Source organism: Lagopus leucura, unplaced genomic scaffold (genome assembly GCF_019238085.1).
Source record: "Lagopus leucura isolate 7727_CA_CO unplaced genomic scaffold, USGS_WTPT01 Super-Scaffold_100014, whole genome shotgun sequence".
Lineage (NCBI taxonomy): Eukaryota > Metazoa > Chordata > Aves > Galliformes > Phasianidae > Lagopus > Lagopus leucura.
Genome location: NW_024962268.1, coordinates 16629089 through 16648395, shown reverse-complemented (window position 1 = coordinate 16648395; position 19307 = coordinate 16629089). Strand labels below are relative to the sequence as shown.

Genomic DNA, 19307 nt, shown 5'->3' with positions numbered 1-19307 from the left:
CCCCTCCCAGCACCGGCACCATGCTTTTGCTGGTTCAAAAAAGCCCTAAAAGGAGCTTTTAGACGGCCTTTTTTGCTTCCTTCTTTCTTGCATCCCTGCCCTGAAGCTGGTCTCTGCAGCAGTATTGGCTTTCTCCAATTTAGTAGCAAAATTAATGCTTAACAAATATATATTGTGCATATATCTCTATTGTCTTCAAATGGTGAAATTCTTTAGCTGGTTTCAGATATGTAATAGAAAATACAGATGTGAACAAACCATTGTAGTTTTATGACTACTAACCTTTATTGGGTAAATGTATGTTTTACAAAGTAAGCAAACATTGCTAACACCTACACAGAATAATTTTTCCAAGGTTTTTCTTACTTTGAACATTAACTTGTGATGCCATACACCTCTTACAGCTTGTGTATTTGTTTCAGAAGAACAGCGTTATCTGAACACCTGATTGGTAGGTTTAAAATTGAAGGCATGCCAGAATCTTACTAAGATACTTATCATAATAACATGGTCTTGGGTTTTAAAATGTACCTGGTACAAACCCATCCCAAATTCATGAGAGAATCAAAGTCATCAGAGATGACTTTAAGATGAATATTCGTTAAGATGAATATTTTCAGTGGTTGCTGCATAAACCTAAAAAATCGCAAATCACAGTCATCAAGTATCAACATGCACTATTCATCATAAGGTGTGATTTCCATATTCTAGAAATAATACAAGGACATAGAAATTCATAGAGCAGATTTTATTCACTTTCTCTGTTGTACCAATAATGGTATCTTTATTTAGTATAAGAGAATTTCAAATAAACGTTGTCCTAACCCTGCCTGCTTGCTACATATTAATGACAGGTACTGTTGTCTTTACCCTGTTGAAATATAATCTGTATTTCATTAGTTCATGGTGGAGAGCCAGAATGTGCACAAGATGCATTCAAACTTCTGTATTTCTTTAGTATATTTCTTGTTGAATCTGACAAAAAGAAAATAGTAAGGCAGGATTTCAGGTACTCGGATTTTGAAAAACTGGTGTAAATGTTAATGCTGAAGAATGACCCGATTTACTATGGTAAGAACTGCTGAGCCAGCCAGTGTTTGCTTTCACCAGCTAAATATTGAACTAGGTTGCTACAGCTTTTCCAGGCTGCAGTGTCTTTTCCTGAAATACTGGCTCTAGGAAGGCTGGTAAGAAAACTATATCATCTTCACTTTTAAGTAAATATGCTATATTAAAATATACATCCTTCTGAAAGATCCCCAAACTCCATAGTTCATATGTTTCTCTGTGCTGTTGACATGTCCCAACTCCTCTCTGTTTTGACAGCTTGCATTCGTTACATCAGGTTTCATCAATTTAAAGGCCAGGAGGAAACATGGCAGGTCCCCTGTCCAGTTCCCTGCTCTCTGCAGACTGAATTACCTAAGTGTCAAGTTGCTACAAAGGCTGAAATTACTGCCGCTCTTTTTTTTTCTTTGTGTTTTGGAGAGAGCAAGCAAGCATAAATACAAACTAAAAATCTGTGAAAACTGACATCATAGGCATCTTCAGAGGTTTGAGATGGGAATGGAATAAAGCTGAATCCTGGACCTCTTTATTTTCATGGTTTTTTTTTTATGTGTAAAGTTCATTCTAGTCCAGTAAAAATGTCTTCCTTTAAAATTGGTCTCAGCTGAGCCTACATATAATTCATTCTGGCCTGGTTCCATGCAAGTTTAAATGAACACACTATTCAAAAAAAAAAAAAAAAAAAAAAAAAAAGAAAGTATCAATTTCTCAATTCCTGGTATATACTTTAGTTAAGTATATTTACAGACAAAATTGGCTTTATTGAGCAAACTGCTCTCTAAATTACTGAAACTACTTTGCCTTTGTTTTTCTCTTTGAAGAAGAGAGCAATAAAAATTGTGTTAACTACCCAATGTATCCAGCTCATCTCTGATACGGGAATAGCAATGCACTGCATCAAAACAAGCCTTCCTGACCTATACAGTTCCACGGTCCAGAAAAGAAATGCAGTTCCAAGAAGAAGCTTCTTCACATAAACAGCTATTTGGCTGTTTTCTTCTTTACTTGGTTTCAAAAAGAAGAAACCCAGCAAAGGTGGAGAAACGTTGGTGGTCCCCATGGAGGGCTCCATTTCCCATCCGCAGCCAAACTTCATCTCCCTTGGCAAGTTTCAGCACGGCGCTGTTTCCTGAGGTGTCCGCCTTCCCTTTTGATTCATAGCTGAGGATGAACATTTTAACAAGTCAGTTTTTCTTTGTCGGCAATGATCAAGGAAACAATTAAAAAAAAAAAAAAGTTAATCCAAGGAAGCACATTAAGACTTGCCACTATTGAACTTTTGGAGGTTTATTTATTTATTTATTTTGCATTTGATCTCTAAGTCAAACATTGCACCTTACCTAATTTCATCATTTCTTTCAAAAATTCTGGAATTCTGAAGGTTTAAATTACGTATTTTTCCTTCATAGGTTATGAGTTTTTACTATTTAAAATAAACTTATCCTCACCCTTTGCAACACTAAATTTTCTTAGATGATCTCTCTTTCCATGCGATTCATCACAATCAAATTTAAATGCCTCAAGGTCGGAAGTCTCATGTGAGCTGGTTCTCTGTACTTCTTGCAAGGCAGCGGGTAGACAGGGTACTCAAATCACTTTGAGGACTTTTGTTGAAACACAGATGCGTTTAATGTGGGCTAACCCAACTATTCCTTTGATTGTTGGTTCTCTTTCCCCCACCCTTTGCCTTTTCTAGATTCAGTGCTTTAGGGAAATAATAGGGTGCTTTTTGTTTTGCAGAGAAGATCTGCTGGGAACGAAGTACAAGGGGAGAAGGATGCAGGAACATGGTCTCAAGTTGTGCCAGGGGAGTTTTAGTTTGGATATCAGGAAACACTTCTTTACAAGCACTGGAATAGGCTCCCCAGGAAGGTGGTTGAGTCACCATCCCTGCATGTGTTTAAAAACCATTTGGATGTGGTGCTCAGGGACATGATTTAGAAGAGGATTGTTAATTAGGATAGTATGGTTAGGTTGTGGTTGGACTTGATGATCTTTAAGGTCTTTTCCAACCTGAGCAATTCTATGATTCTAAGTACCCTTTGGTTGGCCTTTGTTACTGGCCATTGAAGAAGTCTAGACAGCTTAAGTAGAGCTGCTCTCATTGTAAGTGCCTGAAATGCATTGTGCCGAGTCTAAGCTTTTGTGTATGCTGTATCAGGTTTCAGAGATAAACTGGATTTTGTCTCCAGACTTCTTATTGATATTAATCAAATAACATTTTTTCAAACACTTTTTTTGCACCTGTCCTCTTGGCAATAAGCTTCTTGACCTGGTCAATATAGAAGATATTAAGTTAAAAGTGAATCTTATTCTTCATGAATCTTCAAGAAATATATACAGCTTAGAAAATTTTTGTTCAAATTGTATTAATGTTAACAAAGCCAGTAAATGGAACACCCTTGCTTCTTACTTGTCTTCACTACTGCTCTCCACCTTTAAAGTAAAGTGCTTTCCCTTACCCTTCCATAAGACTATTTTTATTGCTGAACATTTCATTACACACTTTCAGTGAAAGAAAAAAAAAAAAGAGGGTGAAGATATGTTTTAGCAGAATGATAGTATTCTACCAGTAGACTCCAATCTGACTTGCAGTGAGAATTCATTTTCCCTTAGCAGTGAGGAACTTCTGATTAAGGATCATTTTCCAGCCTTGTCTCAGGGACAGATGCTGTGTAAATTTGCAAGTTGAGGAGGGCAAAATGTAATATTTTTCCTTAGTTTGTTATCTCACCCTGTGATATTTCTTCAAAAAAGAACAAGTTTGTGTTTTGAAATGTGAGCATGTATTCACATCGATGCAACTGTGTTATGCTGAGAAAATGTCACAGTCGTCTACTTACCTATACAAGCTGAATACTGTGTTGCCATTATGCATCAGGTACACATACACTTCCTCCACATCTTCATGTTTCATCATATTGAAGGTGAAGAAATACACCCCTGAAATGATTACCAAAGTATTTTCTTCATAGAGGGAAGTAGCCACTCTACAGACTACTTCTTGCTTAGGAAAAAAAAAAAAGCAGCTGAGACCAAAATTACTTCAGCTTTTTCAGTGGGCATTTTGCTCTGCTTGCAGCGAAACCAAAACCTGGTTCATTTTTGTTCTACATGTGTTGGGGGTTAAGCCATGTCCTGTTCCAAAAGAATGACTTTACTTGAACACAGATGGACTGCCCATCCCTTCCATCTGACTGAAAGTGAAATTTCCCAAATGCTGAGTGTAGTGATTTTTCTTTCCCATTCTTTTCCTTGTTTTCATGTTCCTGCCTACTCCTGAAAGGGCTCAGTCTTGGAGGCCATCAGGTAGCCAGCACGCCACCAGGACCACTCAGGGCATGAGCAATTGTAACAGCACTCACTGCTGCTCTCCTGGTTGTAATGCATCCTGTGCAATGCACTACTTTTTCTGCTTGCACAGCAGGTCCCTCTCTATCATCATTCTGAGCTATTTCATTTCTGAAAGGTACCAACAATATTACTAGAGCAGCTCTGTTACATATCACAAGCTTTACAAAATGCCTGCAGGAGGGAGGCCTACCTTCTTTTGCTTGAACTGTAGTTTGGTAGCATCGGCCCTACATTGGGGAGCTTGCAGCATGCATCAAAGTTGTTGAACAGGTCAAAGTTTATTAATTTCCACACACATTTTTGAGTGATTCTTTGTAGAGCTAGGAGTTGTATTGAATGATCCTTATGGGTCCCTTCCAACTCAGGTTTTTATGGTTCTATATACTAACCATAATATTATTGTATATATATATATGTATATATGTATATATATATATATATATATATATAAAATATATTATATATAATATACCTTATAATAATAATAATAATATACCTTATTATTAATAATATTATTATATATAATACTAACCTTAATATTGTATTAAAAAAGCAGTTGGCAGGAAAACCACCTATGCTTCTAAGCGCCAGTAAGACAAGTGGCACAGCAACCTTGGAGGGCCTGACTTCCATTAAATGTAACATTAAGTGTCATAACTGTAAGTAGATGAATAAAAGGGTGAGAAAGGCCAGATGGAGGAAGATGGTCTTAGTCTTCACTTACTATTGTTCTCCCTCCTCCATCTCCTCTTGATGGCTGGCAAGCCTTCTGTTGACTTACTCAGTTTCCAGTTTCATTTTCCTGAAAGCAGGTGGTAATCACTTTCCAGAGTGAGTCTGATCTTGTGCTAACTCAGTACTGTTTTCTCACTGTTACTGACCATGCTTTTCCCCCGAGGTCTGAGAATTACAGTCTTTTGTTTGGCAAATACTCACCATTCACTGGAGCACCAAATCTCCCAGTCATTACATCAAAGAAATTCCCAACATTAGTTTCAACACTACTGAAGATGATCCCACTGTTCTGGTTGCTGAAGTGAGTAGCCATGGAAGCCATGAATGCAACCTGGAAAAAAGTACTTCTTAGTCAATCATTCATTAAATGTACATGTGTCGAGGAATCAGCTACATTATTTTTTCCTGGATTTGCAGTCTGTTTATTTTCCTGACAGAGATGTTCTTCTAGGGCCTGTTCCAAGGCCATTAAACTTCACCAACAAAACTCCCATTGAAGGAAGCTGGAAGAGTACTAGCTTTCTTAGATTCAATTGGACTATTCATGACTGCAAAGGTAAGTGTATGGGCAAGTGTTTGCAGGGCAGAACCTTAGTTTTAGATTTTATTTACCTTCAAGTCTCTCTAGAATGATGCAATAATCAACTGGTATGATGTTTTAGATAAATGTGAATTAACTGGTTTTTATATGCTCCCAAATGTACTTAAGCTGGATATTGCTTTAAATGGAATATGTTAAATAAACAATCTTGGTAGAATCCGTACACGATTGTTACTTGCTAACTACCTTCAAAGTTAAATTAGGCATTTTTACTAGAGATCTTCTAGAAGTTTGGTGGCTGGGATTCAATAATAAGCACTTTTCCTCTCTTGCCCCATATTCCTCAGTCATGACAACAGAGGATGGTAAATATCAAAAGAAGAAATTGAGAACTGTGGTTCTCACTTTTTGCAGGGAGGTATATAGGCTGTGAATGTTTTTTTCTTAGGAAGCAGTGTAAAACCTCCCACATTGGACAATTCAAATTACTTCAGTAAGATACCAAGGTACAACCCATGTGTTGCATGGGGGGGCAGAGGGCTATCTCTTTTGTCAGTCTATAATCCCCCACCTGATTGTCAGTAGAAAGAATACAGGCAGAATTGCAGCATCTGCATGCTGGAAAGTCATATGGTGACTCAACGGACACTTTATTCCTCTCTCTTAATTTCTCTCTGAAGAAAAATTAGAAGAAGAGTGTTCAATTACAGTTGTTAAGTGCTCCCTACAATAACCAATTTTTAATGAGATTCCAGATAAACAGTTATTAAAAAACAAGAAAAAAAAAAAAACCAACAAAACAAAGAACAACAACAAAAAAAAAACCAACACCCAAAACTTTTGATTTCAAATCCAAATGAGAAATGAGGCGAAATCAGATGCCAGTTCTGATCCAACAATGGAAATCATTAGCCATTTTCTCAGAAATATAAGGACCTCCAGGTGTGAGCTGAAAGCTTGGGCTGATTTTCTTTATCCTTATACAGGTACATTTTCTCTGACAGTAAACGGTTACGTTCTTGCTTCTCAGCCAGGTTCACATCAAAGTTCATTCTATGTTAAAGCAAAGCAGCTGTAATGGCTGTAAATGGAATTTATTACTCTTTGTTCAGATTCCATTTCACTCTCTCTCTAACCCCAAGGTACTTTTCTGGGCTGATCAGAACAGCTGAAAAAAATGTCCTTTCTCTGTGTCTCATTGTGAAATGCAAGTCTTTCAAAGTAACTCTGTACTTAAACCAGCATTGTATTCAGAAGTCTTTTTACTCTTCCTCTCCTCTCTCCAGCGTTCTTAAGCATGATGTTAACAAGAAATTATGTACTCTACTCTATAAAGAATTTTTAAGCACATCTATCAAAGAGTGAATAACTTCTGCCTTAAAACAGTTATTGCAATCTGAGTCTTTGTTATTCAAGCCATTTCATTATTCAATTTATAACTAAATTACTACCACTGTCTTATATAAGAAAAAATACTGATAGCTCATCTTAATATTGCAAAATGATCTATGTTGAACATAACTGCAACAAATATGTTTTCAAAGATATTCAGCTATAATGTTAATTCCACTTGCTTTTTAAAGATTGCTAAGATAATTATGCTGTATTACAAATGTCTATTAGTTTTGGAAACTGTTTTCATTTTCACTATTTTCTTTTGTCAATTATCCCATCTTTCTGCAACCTAGGGCTGAGAATTCAAGTATAAATAACACCAAGAAATCTGAAGTCATTTTCCCACATTGCACAGGTTGGTTATACTAGTGATTCTGCTGTTAATTTGCATAATCTTAATGAGGTTGTAAAACAGATATGAATGACTTTTATTTGGAAAAACACATTTCAGTTAAAACCTTTTCAAGTAGATTTTCAAGTAGATCAGAACTTCAGTTTTGCCCAAAGTCAGAGGATTTATAAGTGGAATTAATTTTTCTGTACATTTGCTTTATCCCAATTTTGTACCTTCAGCGGTGAACAGAGTTTGGGGGTATGAATCAGCTCAAGACTAAGACACTTCCATTTGAGTATGTACATGTGAGCAAGGATGTAAACTGTCTTGTAATTGCTGGAGATTTTATCTATAGGCTCCTTAAATCTGAAGAACCATATGCCCCAAAACAGCAATGACTGTTAGATGAAGTTGAGTTGTTCTCAATAATAATTCCCCAACAATAATGTAAGTCCCCAATAATTATAAAGGGAGTTTAGATGCTCCCTGCATAAGTAGGTTCCTCAATCTGGATCTAAGTCCAACCATAATCAATGGCTCACACAAATGCATTTAGAGCCGTATGAAGTGCTTTAGGACTCCCCCTTGTGAGACTGGCTGATCTGACATAAGACCTACAGATGCCACCACAGTGGCAGCTGGAGACTCTAATCCCAAGGCTTTTCCACACACCCAAATCTTGCCTTTAGTACCTATGCCACTCCACAGACGTACTCAAGTTTACTGCTACTGCTGATGAACTGATCATGTATCTTTACACTGTAGTGTACAGTGTGGACAACTCTTAGAATCCATTTTCAGCTGTAAGCAAGGATCTTAGATATCCAAGTCTCATTCACTTTTGATTGCCTTAAGAACAGGATTAGAATCATAGAATCATATCATCAAGGTTGGACAAGACATCCAAGATCACCTAGTCCAACCATCCTCCTACCACCAGTATTTCCCCAGTAAACCTTCTCTAAACGTTTCTTGAACACTTCCAGGGATGGTGACTGAAATACCTCCGTGGGCAGCCCACCACTCTTTTAGAGAAGAAATCCTTCCTGCTATACAACCTGAACGTCCCCAGGTGCAACTTGAGGCCATTCACTCTAGTCCTGTCTCCCTAGTTACTTGGGGGCAGCAGCTGACCCCCCACCTCGTCACAACCTCCTTTCAGCTAGTTGTAAAGAGCTATGAGTTCTCTCCTGAGTCTTCTGCAGACCAGACAATCCCAATCACACCGTCATGACTCTGCTGTACTGCAGGTACAAGTATGTGAGCTCTCCACCACCTACCACATTCCTGGTGGAATGAATGAACTCTAATCTAAATGCTAGAAGACTAGGTAAAAATAATAATAATAATAATAATGAATACAAATATGTCCCTCCCTCAGCAGAGCTTATCAGCTCAAACTTGAACTCAGTTTTTAATGCTTCTCTGAATTTTGGATGGCTCATACCTAACAGAGCCCACATGCATCTCAGCATACACAGGATATTGAACCATTGGAAAACACAGATGAATGCTGTGATGAATACCATTCTGCTGAATGGTATTTTTCGAAACAAGAGGGCTCTGTTCCGAGTTCAAAGGTTTTGACCCAGTATTTGGATGATTTGAATATATATACTTCTGTGAGTCTCACAAGGCCTAACTGACTTAAGGAGCATTAGTCTAAGTAACTCCTTTGCTCTTTTCTCTAGGAAGCAGAGAGCTATGTAATATAATGGAGCTTAATAGAAAAAATGTTCATCCTTGTTATTCACCTTTACTCACCCAGATACTGCATTACTGCTGTAATAGGGAGCCATATTTCTTGCTGTTACTTTCATGAATTCTTAGTCTAAAATGGGTAAACTTTGCTGATTTTCTTTTCCAGGAAGATCTGGTGGAGCATATCTGTCAATCATGACAAATGCTACATCTGCCTTTCACTGTGTTCTTTTACAGGTGGATCTCCTTCTCAGGTGTCCTGTACTAATCTCCAGTGCAGCAAACGTGAAGCAGATGTTTTGTACCTGTAGCTCTGGAGGGATCCCAGGGTAACCCTTCTCGCCTTTGGGTCCATGATGGCCGCGCTCTCCCCTTGGTCCCATATCTCCTTTGTCTCCTTTCTCACCCTTGGCTCCTTCCTGGCCAGTTGCTCCATTATTGCCATTGTTTCCATGATTTCCTTGAAAGAAATGGACCTTCCTGTTATAACTTCAGTCACTTCATGCACGTTAACAGATACTGTATCTGGGTCCTTTTTTAGCAGTTTGCAACACATGCACTTTTCAGTACCGTTGGATAAAGATGAGCATTTTCCAGAAGGATATCACAGAATCACACAGAATCACAGAATCATCCGTGTTGGAAGGGACCTCAAGGCTCATGTAGTTCCAACCCCCCTGCCTAGCAGGGCCACCAAACATACACATTCAGATCAGGTTGCCCAGGACCCCGTCCAACCTGGCCTTGAACACGTCCAAGGACGGGGCATCCACAACCTCCCTGGGCAGCCCGTTCCAGGGCCTAACCACTCTCCTAGTGAAGAACTTCCCCCTAACATCCAACCTAAATCTTCCCTCCTTCAACTTAAAACCATTTCCCCTAGTCCTGCTGTTATCAGCCCTTTTGAAGAGTTTACTCCCCTCATGGGTGTAGGTTCCCTTCAGGTATTGATAGGCTGCAATGAGGTCACCCCGCAGCCTTCTCTTCTCCAGGCTGAACAAGCCCAACTCCCTCAGCCTGTCCTCACAGTGGAGGTGCTCCAGCCCCCTGATCATCTTAGTTGCCCTCCTCTGGACCCTTTCCAAAATCTCAATGTCTTTCTTGTACTGAGGGCTCCACACCTGGACACAGTACTCCAGATGGGGCCTCACAAGAGCCGAGTAGAGAGGGACAATCACCTCCCTGTCCCTGCTGGCCACCCCTCTCCTGATGGAGCCCAGGATCCCATTTGCCTTTCGAGCTGCCAGAGCGCACTGCTGGCTCATGTTCAGTCTCTCGTCCATCAGGACCCTCAGGTCCTTCTCTGCCGAGCTGCTCTCAAGGACCACTCCTCCCAGCCTGTACAGGTGCCGGGGGTTCTTCCAGCCCAAATGCAAAACCTTGCACTTTGCCGTGTTGAACCTCATCAGGTTCACCCAAGCCCAGCCCTCCAGCCTGTCGAGGTCCCTCTGAATGGCATCCCTTCCTTCCACCGTAAATACAGAACACCGATATACATTGGTGTTTAAGAGTTAATCACCATGTTATCTTGTTATTGCTTTATTAACTGCAGATGTCTCAGGTCAGTTGCCTTGCAGGGAAGATGTCCAAGGAGAAGACCTCATAGGACACGAGGCTGGGGTAAAGTGAAGGCCACTGTTGGCTGACATGTATTAGGTAGTCTGCATTTTCAGTCTTATTTTTCTTGTCTTGTAAAAATGTTTCCTATTAATTCAAGTTGACTAGGCTAGGATAAGATAGTTTTGAAAGACATTTTGCTGTCTTTAAAATTTTAAAGCTTAAGGTAACACTTGTTGTGTAACTTTAAACTAGCTACAAACTGGCCCATCTGTGCTGAAAATTGGAGGAGCTGTGTTCTTGGTGTGCTGGTTGGCCTTAACAGGTTGGTTGCTTGTTCCTAGGCTTGAAGACAGTGTTTCAGTGAAGCTTTTCTGAGAGGGCTTCTTATAATAGGGGTCATTACAACAAATGCATTTCTGCATCTGCTGTATTACTTCCTCTTGTTTACTGAAGAAATTACTGACCAAGCGTCTATGCATCTGACAAATTTTTAAAATTGGTCAAGATAACAGAGTAATTATTATGCCTGCCTAAAGCAAGAGCTTGATCTTTCAGTTAATTACTCAGAGGATTAATTAGTGTCATCAATGATCTACCTGAATTTAAATTATGTTCTTTGTCACTCTGCTTGTTTTCTAATTAGTCACTTTAGTTAGGAATTTTCAAGAATGGTGTTGTTGAGAGCAAATCTGAGTAAGTGATTCTTCAAAGTTGTTGTATTAGGAAAACGACTTCAAATACAACGTCTGAATGACAGAAGAATAGAAGCAATTTTTGTTTGGGAAATCAATAACTCCTCCAAATTACAAGATTGATCCTTTGTGTAACAAGAGAATCACTTCTCTAACAGCTCAGAACAGAAGTGTACAAACAATACTTGATTCAACCAAGAGAAAAACAGCTGTTGCCCTTCAGCTTAAGTGTGCAGTGATAGGAAATGCAGCAGTTGAAGGAAATAGAGAAATTCCAAACTGCAGAGGGATACGATGGGCCTTACAATTCTGGCATCCTTTGGTAGAAAGAGAGTGTGTCTGAGTTACACATTCATATGAGGAAAAGGCAACGGTGGACTGGGCTGCGTCTCAAAATTTCAGCTGGCAGCCTTGAAAGTGTGGTGTAATAAAAAATCGTGTGCTGCTCCTAAGAAGTTTGCTTTCAACTGATACAAAACGCATAAGAGGTTTCATCATTTCATTAATGTTATCTATCTGCTTTAGGGATGGTAATTTTCAAATCCCTACCCTCAGTAGCTTCTGTAATGAACATAGACCAACATACAGCTATCTTTTTCCTTTTATGGGCCCTTCTTTTTTTTCTAGATGAAACTATAAATTCTTATTGTGTACCATGTTCTTCTGTGTGCATATTTTGCCTTAAAAAAATTACTTTTTATTATGGAAAAATAAAACAAGCAAGAAAGAAATGAAGAAGTTTCAGTGAAAGAATAGGGGTATGTGTGTCTCTGTAGAAATTTGGCTAGCAGTATGCCTGATGAAAACATCTCCTGAATACAGGACAAAATAGCATTACAGGATAGTCAGAGTGAAAACAATAATCAACTCCAGGAAATAAGTTGTTCCAGCTTTAATGGAAGCTTCATGCTACTTTAAGGAGAAAAAATAATTTGGCCTAGAAATGCAATGAAATTGCTTTCAACATGAATTTGTGAAAGCTGAATTTTATTATCAAATGTTTTTTCACTAGAAAAATCTTTAGAGTCTGTCCCCTCAGGAAATTATAGAAAAGCTTGCTTCCAAATCCATCCCCTGATACGAATTTGGATCATTCTGTAGTACTCCGCAGACTAACCTGAAATTTATAGCCTAAAATTAGGTTGCTCAAAAATCCATTAAAGTGCATCGTTACCTGGCATCCCAGGGGGTCCAGGAGGTCCTGGGGGCCCTTGGTAGAGTCGAACTCCAAAGTCACCGCGGCAGCAGGAGCTACAGTCTGGATTCTGTGGTCCAGTCTGGGGGGGCTAAGGGCACAAAAATAAGCTTTAAATAACTCATTCATGGAGTAAATTGATCATGTGCATGTCAGACACAGGCTCTTCATTATGTAGACTCTGCATATATGCTGCTTTTTAAAATGCTTATCTGGACTGAAATCTGCTATACTTGGGTTCTCTCCAAACATGTTATTTTCAAAAGATTTAAGGGAGAAAAAAAAAAAGTTATGTCAAGTAATGGGGGTTTTGAAAATAAGATAATACCAAGTGATGAAAGCTAGATTAATATTTCAGTTAGGCATCAATACTACTTTTTGCTGATCCCACGTTTCAGCTGACCTTTATTGACAAACAGGACTTTAGGCAACAAGTGGTAAGAAAAAAGGGATTTCAGTTGGCCATCAGCTATGATCCTCTGCTAAGCATTAAGGAAATTGGGTCAGACTGCTAGAAAGACATTAAAAATACACAACTCTTAAAGTCCTCAGTCTTGTGTATTTGCCAGGTATTTAAGTTGGGGAACCTAAAGAGTTACCAAGCTATGAGACAAAAATTTGAAGTGACTGCAACACCTGGTATCAATGGCATTTGATTATTAGCAGTTGTGGATGCTTGTCTCTAACCACTTTGTATGATAAAAGTAATACAGCAATATAAATAAACTAATAGGTTAAATATACACAGCTCAGTTTCTGTAATAGTAGTTTGATAACAGCTTTATTTCAGTACTCTTTAATTGCACCCTGCTGTATTTATTTCTATGGAGTCTCATTCAATCCTGGTTAGTTTTCATTGTAGTGATTTAGTGGTCACAAAGCTTCTGATGGCTCAGCTGAGGCAGATGTCCTGGATTTTATTTCTCTACATCTTCATTCTTCCTGTTTTGTTGCTTTTTCTTAACAATTCTTTGCTACTATCCAGAGTCACAAATGTGCAGTTCTTAAATTCTAGAGGGCGGTAATTCCAACTGCACCTTTTCTCTCAGTATTCTACTGTTTGTCTTCCTTTTCACTTCCTTTGCTTTCTTTCCATTCCATTCCTCTCTGTCATCGTCTAATGACTTGCTTAATGCAGATCTATTGGTCTAACAGCCAATTAGCCTCTGGTGAGATGAGAACTGCCAAATGATCATACAGATATGCTGTATTTCTGCCCTCAATGTCACCAGCTGGATTTGAAATACTGAAGTTTTATGTCCATGTTTTGAAAGCATTTAAGAAACCCCCCTGAATTCATACTCAAAATTCATTAATTTCAAGAGGCTTTAAAATTTATGTCACTGATACAGAAAGTTACCTTTCATGCCACCAAAATATTGCTTGCCACAGACATGTGCCCTCCATAGCTGGAACCACTGCCAGTGGAGCTCTCATGGGAATAGAGGCTAATCTGACAGCTCAGCAGATAAATATACTCATTATTCACAGACTTATAGAAATGTTAATAATTGCAGTGGACAAAAGGGCTTTGGATTTATATAATGTTGGTCAACACTTTGCTTTTTCACTTTTATTCTGGGTAAAGTCTATGCAGTATGAGAAAAATGAGTTCTACCTGTTTGACTGTCTGTTCCTGGAGAGCCTGTATCTCTCCTAGCTCTTATGAAGAATAGAACAGATAATCACCAGGCACAATGATCAAACATTTCTGAATATGCGAGAAGTGACTGCTTTCAACTCATTTTCAGTCCTCGAAGGGTAGTTGAGAGGATGGGAACTGTGCAAACATTTTGCACCATCAGAATAAAGTGTTTGGCTGACAGCAAAATCTCCAGCTTTTTCTTTGATAGTGCTTGATATTCAAGTTAAATGAAAAAGCCAACCATATAGACATCTGCCAAGTGCAAATAATTGTGATCAGCCTAGAAATATCCAAATAGTTACAACTGTGTCTTATTGCTATGTGAAATCACAAGCTCCCCAAAATGAAATACATGTGTCAGAAAGCCTCACTTCAGGCATGTGAGTGTCTCTGCACAGGTAAGATTTGTTACATTACACAATGCACTGAAATTCTGACCAAATGGTATTAGATTACCAGCAGTGTTATTGTGAAATAGACAATAGTGCTGGTCACAGCCAAAGCCTGTTTTGACATCATCTCTCCAAAGACTCAACAGGTTATTACATGTGCAGAAAGGCAAGTTCTGCCAGTCTAGTTATGCTTGGGCAGTCCCACTGACTTATAAATAAACACTTATGCAAGCCATAAAGAAGTACTGATTTATTAACTTTACTAATTCTTTGACTAGGAGGAAAAAAATGTTCACAATCAACTGCCAAGAACAATGAATTTTGAGGATACTTTTTAAATCTCTGAAATCAGAGAACTAAATGAAAGCTACAGTTCAAAGAAAAGCCTGTGCCTAATGTAAAAGTACACTCAAGTGGGACATAGAGGTTAATTACAGCTTACTTGCCAGAGGTGTCCTACGCAGCCATTTCCACATAAATTTTGCAGCACAATGAATCTTTGGCATTGCTTTCAGAACATAAATATGATTTAGAGGCTTTTGAAATGTATCTGCTACATCACTAACCTAAAACAGATAGAAAGCTGGAAACAGTGATAGCAGGGATATTTGCTGATTTTCCTACAGTTTTGTATGTAGAAGGCAGTTTTAGACAGCAGATGGTTTATAAAATTCCCTTAATTTAAACTTATGAACTGATCATAATTGGAGATTTAGTTCTTTTTACTTCCTGATTAATTTTACGGGTTTCTGTTATGCTGTCTAAGATAATGCAGGAGACAAGTAATGTACAGCCACTGCTCTTGGCTCCTGTTCCAAATACACAATAGCATGCCTGTGTGGGCACCAGAGTTCTCTGTGCTACTTCTCTAGCAATGAGGTAAGAAAAACACCAGCATTTGAGGCAAAATACCAGTATCTTGTATAGTACCTGGAGGTTTTCAAGGAGCAGTCTCAAAAAGGAGAAAAGTCTCTCAATTCATTGAGTTCTCATGTTTCAGAAAAGCATATTTTTCATGAATTACTGGAAGTACAGAAACTGGCTTCTTAAGCAAATGCTACTGTTTCAATGCCACATCACGGAACAGGATCTTTACTATACTTTAGCAAGAGTTCTCCAGCCACAGCTGAGATAATCAAGAAAGTAGGGACTTAGGAGTGAAACCTTTGACTTCACTGATTGGTTGTTTCCAGCAGCTGCCAAACAGTTCTTGGGGAAGGAAGAGGTTTCAAGTTAGAATATGTCCTTTCCGTCTTTTTTCCTCCTCTGCCTGGAAACCCCTGGAGTCTCAAGATTGAAAATACCTATTGCATCCACTCCACGATGGATTAGCCCTGTCACATATCTGCTAGAACTCCATTTCATTTCAGTAAGCCAAAAGTTGCATCATTTCTCCATCATTTCAAAAGATTGCTTCCTGGAGAGGAGGCTGGCAAGTAAATGACTGCCATCAGCTGTGCTCAGACTTGCTGGACTCAATTTTAATGTCACAGTTTCTTCTAGCAGAAAACAACTTCATACAGATACTAAACTCTGGTACAAGAGACACATGCACCCAGAAGCAGTGGAATCTATTGTGATGGAAAATTTTACCTTTAAAAAATCATTATATTGCATTAAATCTTGCTTTATCTGATATTTTGTTAGCAACTGTCTTTAACTACCAGCAACAAAGAGTCCATAGCATGCAAGTGCACAATTCTCTGTGCACTTAAGACAAACACACACATGCCAACTGACTCATTGTACAACATATCCTACTGATTACATTGTTTGTATGTTGCAAATGTCATTCAACATACCAACGGTCAAATGTCTTTCTTACCAATTGCACTAGAAGAACATAAAATTCCTGTGCAGGAAATATGAAATGCAACTACAAAATTTAAAGACAAGGCATATAGTGGTGTAGTAAACTCATGCTCATATTCTGATGTGCTTCAGTCACTTAAGCCTAAAATGGGGTTAAAATCAAATTTCCTGTCTGTTTATCATGAAGCAGATTGAGGAGTAGGTTGTTATTCAACACTTGTCTGTCTGTCCATGGTTTTTGGAACTCAAAATATCATGGTTTGATCTAAAAGAATTTTAAATCACAAATGAGAAAAAGTGAGCTGTACAGGACCAAACGTTGGTATCAGTAATAAGAACAAAACACTCACATTCTTGTTATTTCTAAAAAGTACCAATTAACAGAATTTTTTTTTTAGTAGCATTTTGTTGTGCTAGAAAAAGCTTCTACCCTTCAGATTTTTCTTTTGAATGTAGATTGCAGTATTTATGTATAATCAAACTGTTGAGTTTGCTGTAAGCTGATGACTGTAATATCCAAATTGCCATGTAAAAGGCATAAAACACCCCCGGTTTAAAAAGCAATTGCTGCAGTTGATTTTAAAAGTTTCATTCAAATCCAAATCTTTTTCCCATCAAAACTAAGTTGTTATATGTAATTACTAAAGCTACTCAGATCTCAGACACAAGTACCTGTGGGTTTTTTTCAAACATTCCTTCTGAATTGTAATTCTGACTACTCAGAATTTTGTTATGTTTGTCTCAATATATGACAAATATGATTTTCAAGTTTCATTCTCTGCTAGTCGAGTCTTTGCAAATACCTCTAGAAATTCTTTAATTTTCCTCCAAAGCCAAATCAGTTGATTGATTCTGAAACTTTAATATATTAAGCAAGTAACAGCTTGAAATGGTTAAGAGGCTTTATCTGAAGTTTCAGCCAAAGAGGGCTTCTATCTGTGTTATTACCATCATCCCCAAATACACTGTTGACTCTCCCAGCTCATTTAAAAGTTGTATTAAGCAACCCAGCAGAATACAGACCATTATACAGCTGTAATAAAATTCATTTCATAAATATATTATTAGTAATCTTAAAAAAAAATAAATAAATCTCATTAGCTGTAAAGTTATCTTTAGAAGATTAATTCAGAGTACCTGGACTCTATCTGAGGTAGTCAGTTCTACATCATCTACCTCTGGTCTCAGAACATTTTGGTCTGTAGAAGAGCTATTAGCAACAGTCCACTCTATAAGTTGACTCCGCTGTTTCAAAATTTCCCTGCTTCTGGAACCTTTGTGGCCAGTCTGGTGGTGACTTTGCAATACTTTGGCCACTGGTTTATAAGATCTTCTGCTCACCTCCATGTATTCATCTTGACACAGGCAAAATGGAAGAAAAAATAAAGCCAGCAGATGCCAACTGATGAAATCCTTCTCTGCCATGTTATTCAAAATAATTTCTCAGGAGTCCAGCAAAAGTCTTGCAGAAGGAGAGTTTCTTAGCTGCACCAGGAGTTATGTAGTCCTTTCAGCTATCCCACTCGTAAGCCTGGCACTGAGACCAGTACCAGGTTTTATACTGTTGTGCGTAATAAATAAAACTGAAAATGCCAAAGTGACAGGATACTTCATCCAGAATCAGTCATGCTCCTTTAAACAAACCAGGCATTATTCACCACTTCACCACCACAAGGAAAATTGATTTGTATGCTGGAAATGGCCACAGCATTTAACGGACTCCCATGGTTCATGGGGGCATTAAAAAATGTAGCACCTTTTCTTTGGCATGTTTCTGTTTAAGTGTGAAAAAATGTGATGGAAATGGAGAGCATGTGGCTAATGGTTTACGTTCCCTGATTAGACATGGAAAAGCTGTGAATTCACACTCTAAAATGTCTTTTGGACACAGTCACCTTCCTCTTCTGCCAGGAAATTTACACACACAACTGCGTCAGCCCAGTCTGAAAAATCCTTCCAAGAGCAATTAGGAAACAAAAGCACAAGAGGAGCTTTCGCATATGATTCTGACCCAGTGGCTGTTTCTGACTATGCTTTTCATTCACTAAAAGAAAAATATTGAATTTCTGTCAATTGGCCAATGGTGGAAGCAGACTGGATAAGTAGCTCTGAAAAACTGGGTTGAATTCAGATTTGCAGAGACCCATTTCTCAGTATTAGTTCAACCCACTCAGCCAGGCAGTATTTTTTCCCTTGAGTTTCCAGTGTTTTGCTAAATCAACTGCCAAACCAAATTTTATATCTTCTCTGCCAAGTAAATATAAATTTACTGGGGGCTTATTTCAGACTAAATGTATCAAATTATATGTATATAATAATATCCTTTATAATGTTTTCAACCACCCACTAGAATCCAGTAGAACTGCGACAGCTGCAGAGTAAAGTTCTGCAAACGCACACATACATAGGCCCGCACACATGCACGCACAACCCTCCTGAGAGCAGGTAGCATCCTGGCCTAGAGAAGACTTCCCCAGAATGCAGCTACAATACCATCACTGAATGTGTCAGTCCCATGGGGCAATGGACTGGCTCATAATGAAGTTGCTCAAGGTGAAGCACACTGCCTAGCATTTGGACCATTGCACAGCAAAGCATCCTGTTGAGTCCTGAATTTCTCCGTAGAAGGAGACTCCACAACCCCTCCGGGCAGCCTCTTCCAGTGCTCTGTCACCCTCACAGTAAATAACGTCTTCCTAATGTTCATGTGGAACTTCCTGTGTTCCAGTTTGTGCCCACTGCCCCTTGTCCTGTTGCTGGGCACTACCAACAAGAGTCTGGACCCATCCACCTGATATCTGTTTGCTAGATATATTTATGAACAGTGACAACACCCCCCCTCCAACTCTTCTCTAGGCTGACCAGCCCCAGGTCTCTCATCAC

General features: G+C 38.7%; 1 protein-coding gene across 2 annotated transcripts; it reads right to left on the bottom strand.

Moving 5' to 3' along the window:
- Window positions 1-263: 263 nt before the first annotated feature.
- Window positions 264-17933, bottom strand: C1QTNF3 (C1q and TNF related 3). 2 transcript variants are annotated; one of them, XM_042875348.1, is made up of 6 exons: window positions 17562-17933; window positions 12555-12666; window positions 9434-9588; window positions 5359-5488; window positions 3912-4011; window positions 264-2229 (listed from the first exon to the last, which is right to left on the bottom strand). In XM_042875348.1, exons 1-6 carry the CDS (start codon window positions 17847-17849, stop codon window positions 2070-2072), a joined length of 945 nt encoding a protein of 314 aa, XP_042731282.1. In that variant the 5' UTR covers window positions 17850-17933; the 3' UTR covers window positions 264-2069. The 2 variants fall into 2 exon arrangements, with proteins under 2 accessions (XP_042731282.1, XP_042731283.1); XM_042875349.1 differs by having other exon boundaries at window positions 17766-17933.
- Window positions 17934-19307: the final 1374 nt, after the last annotated feature.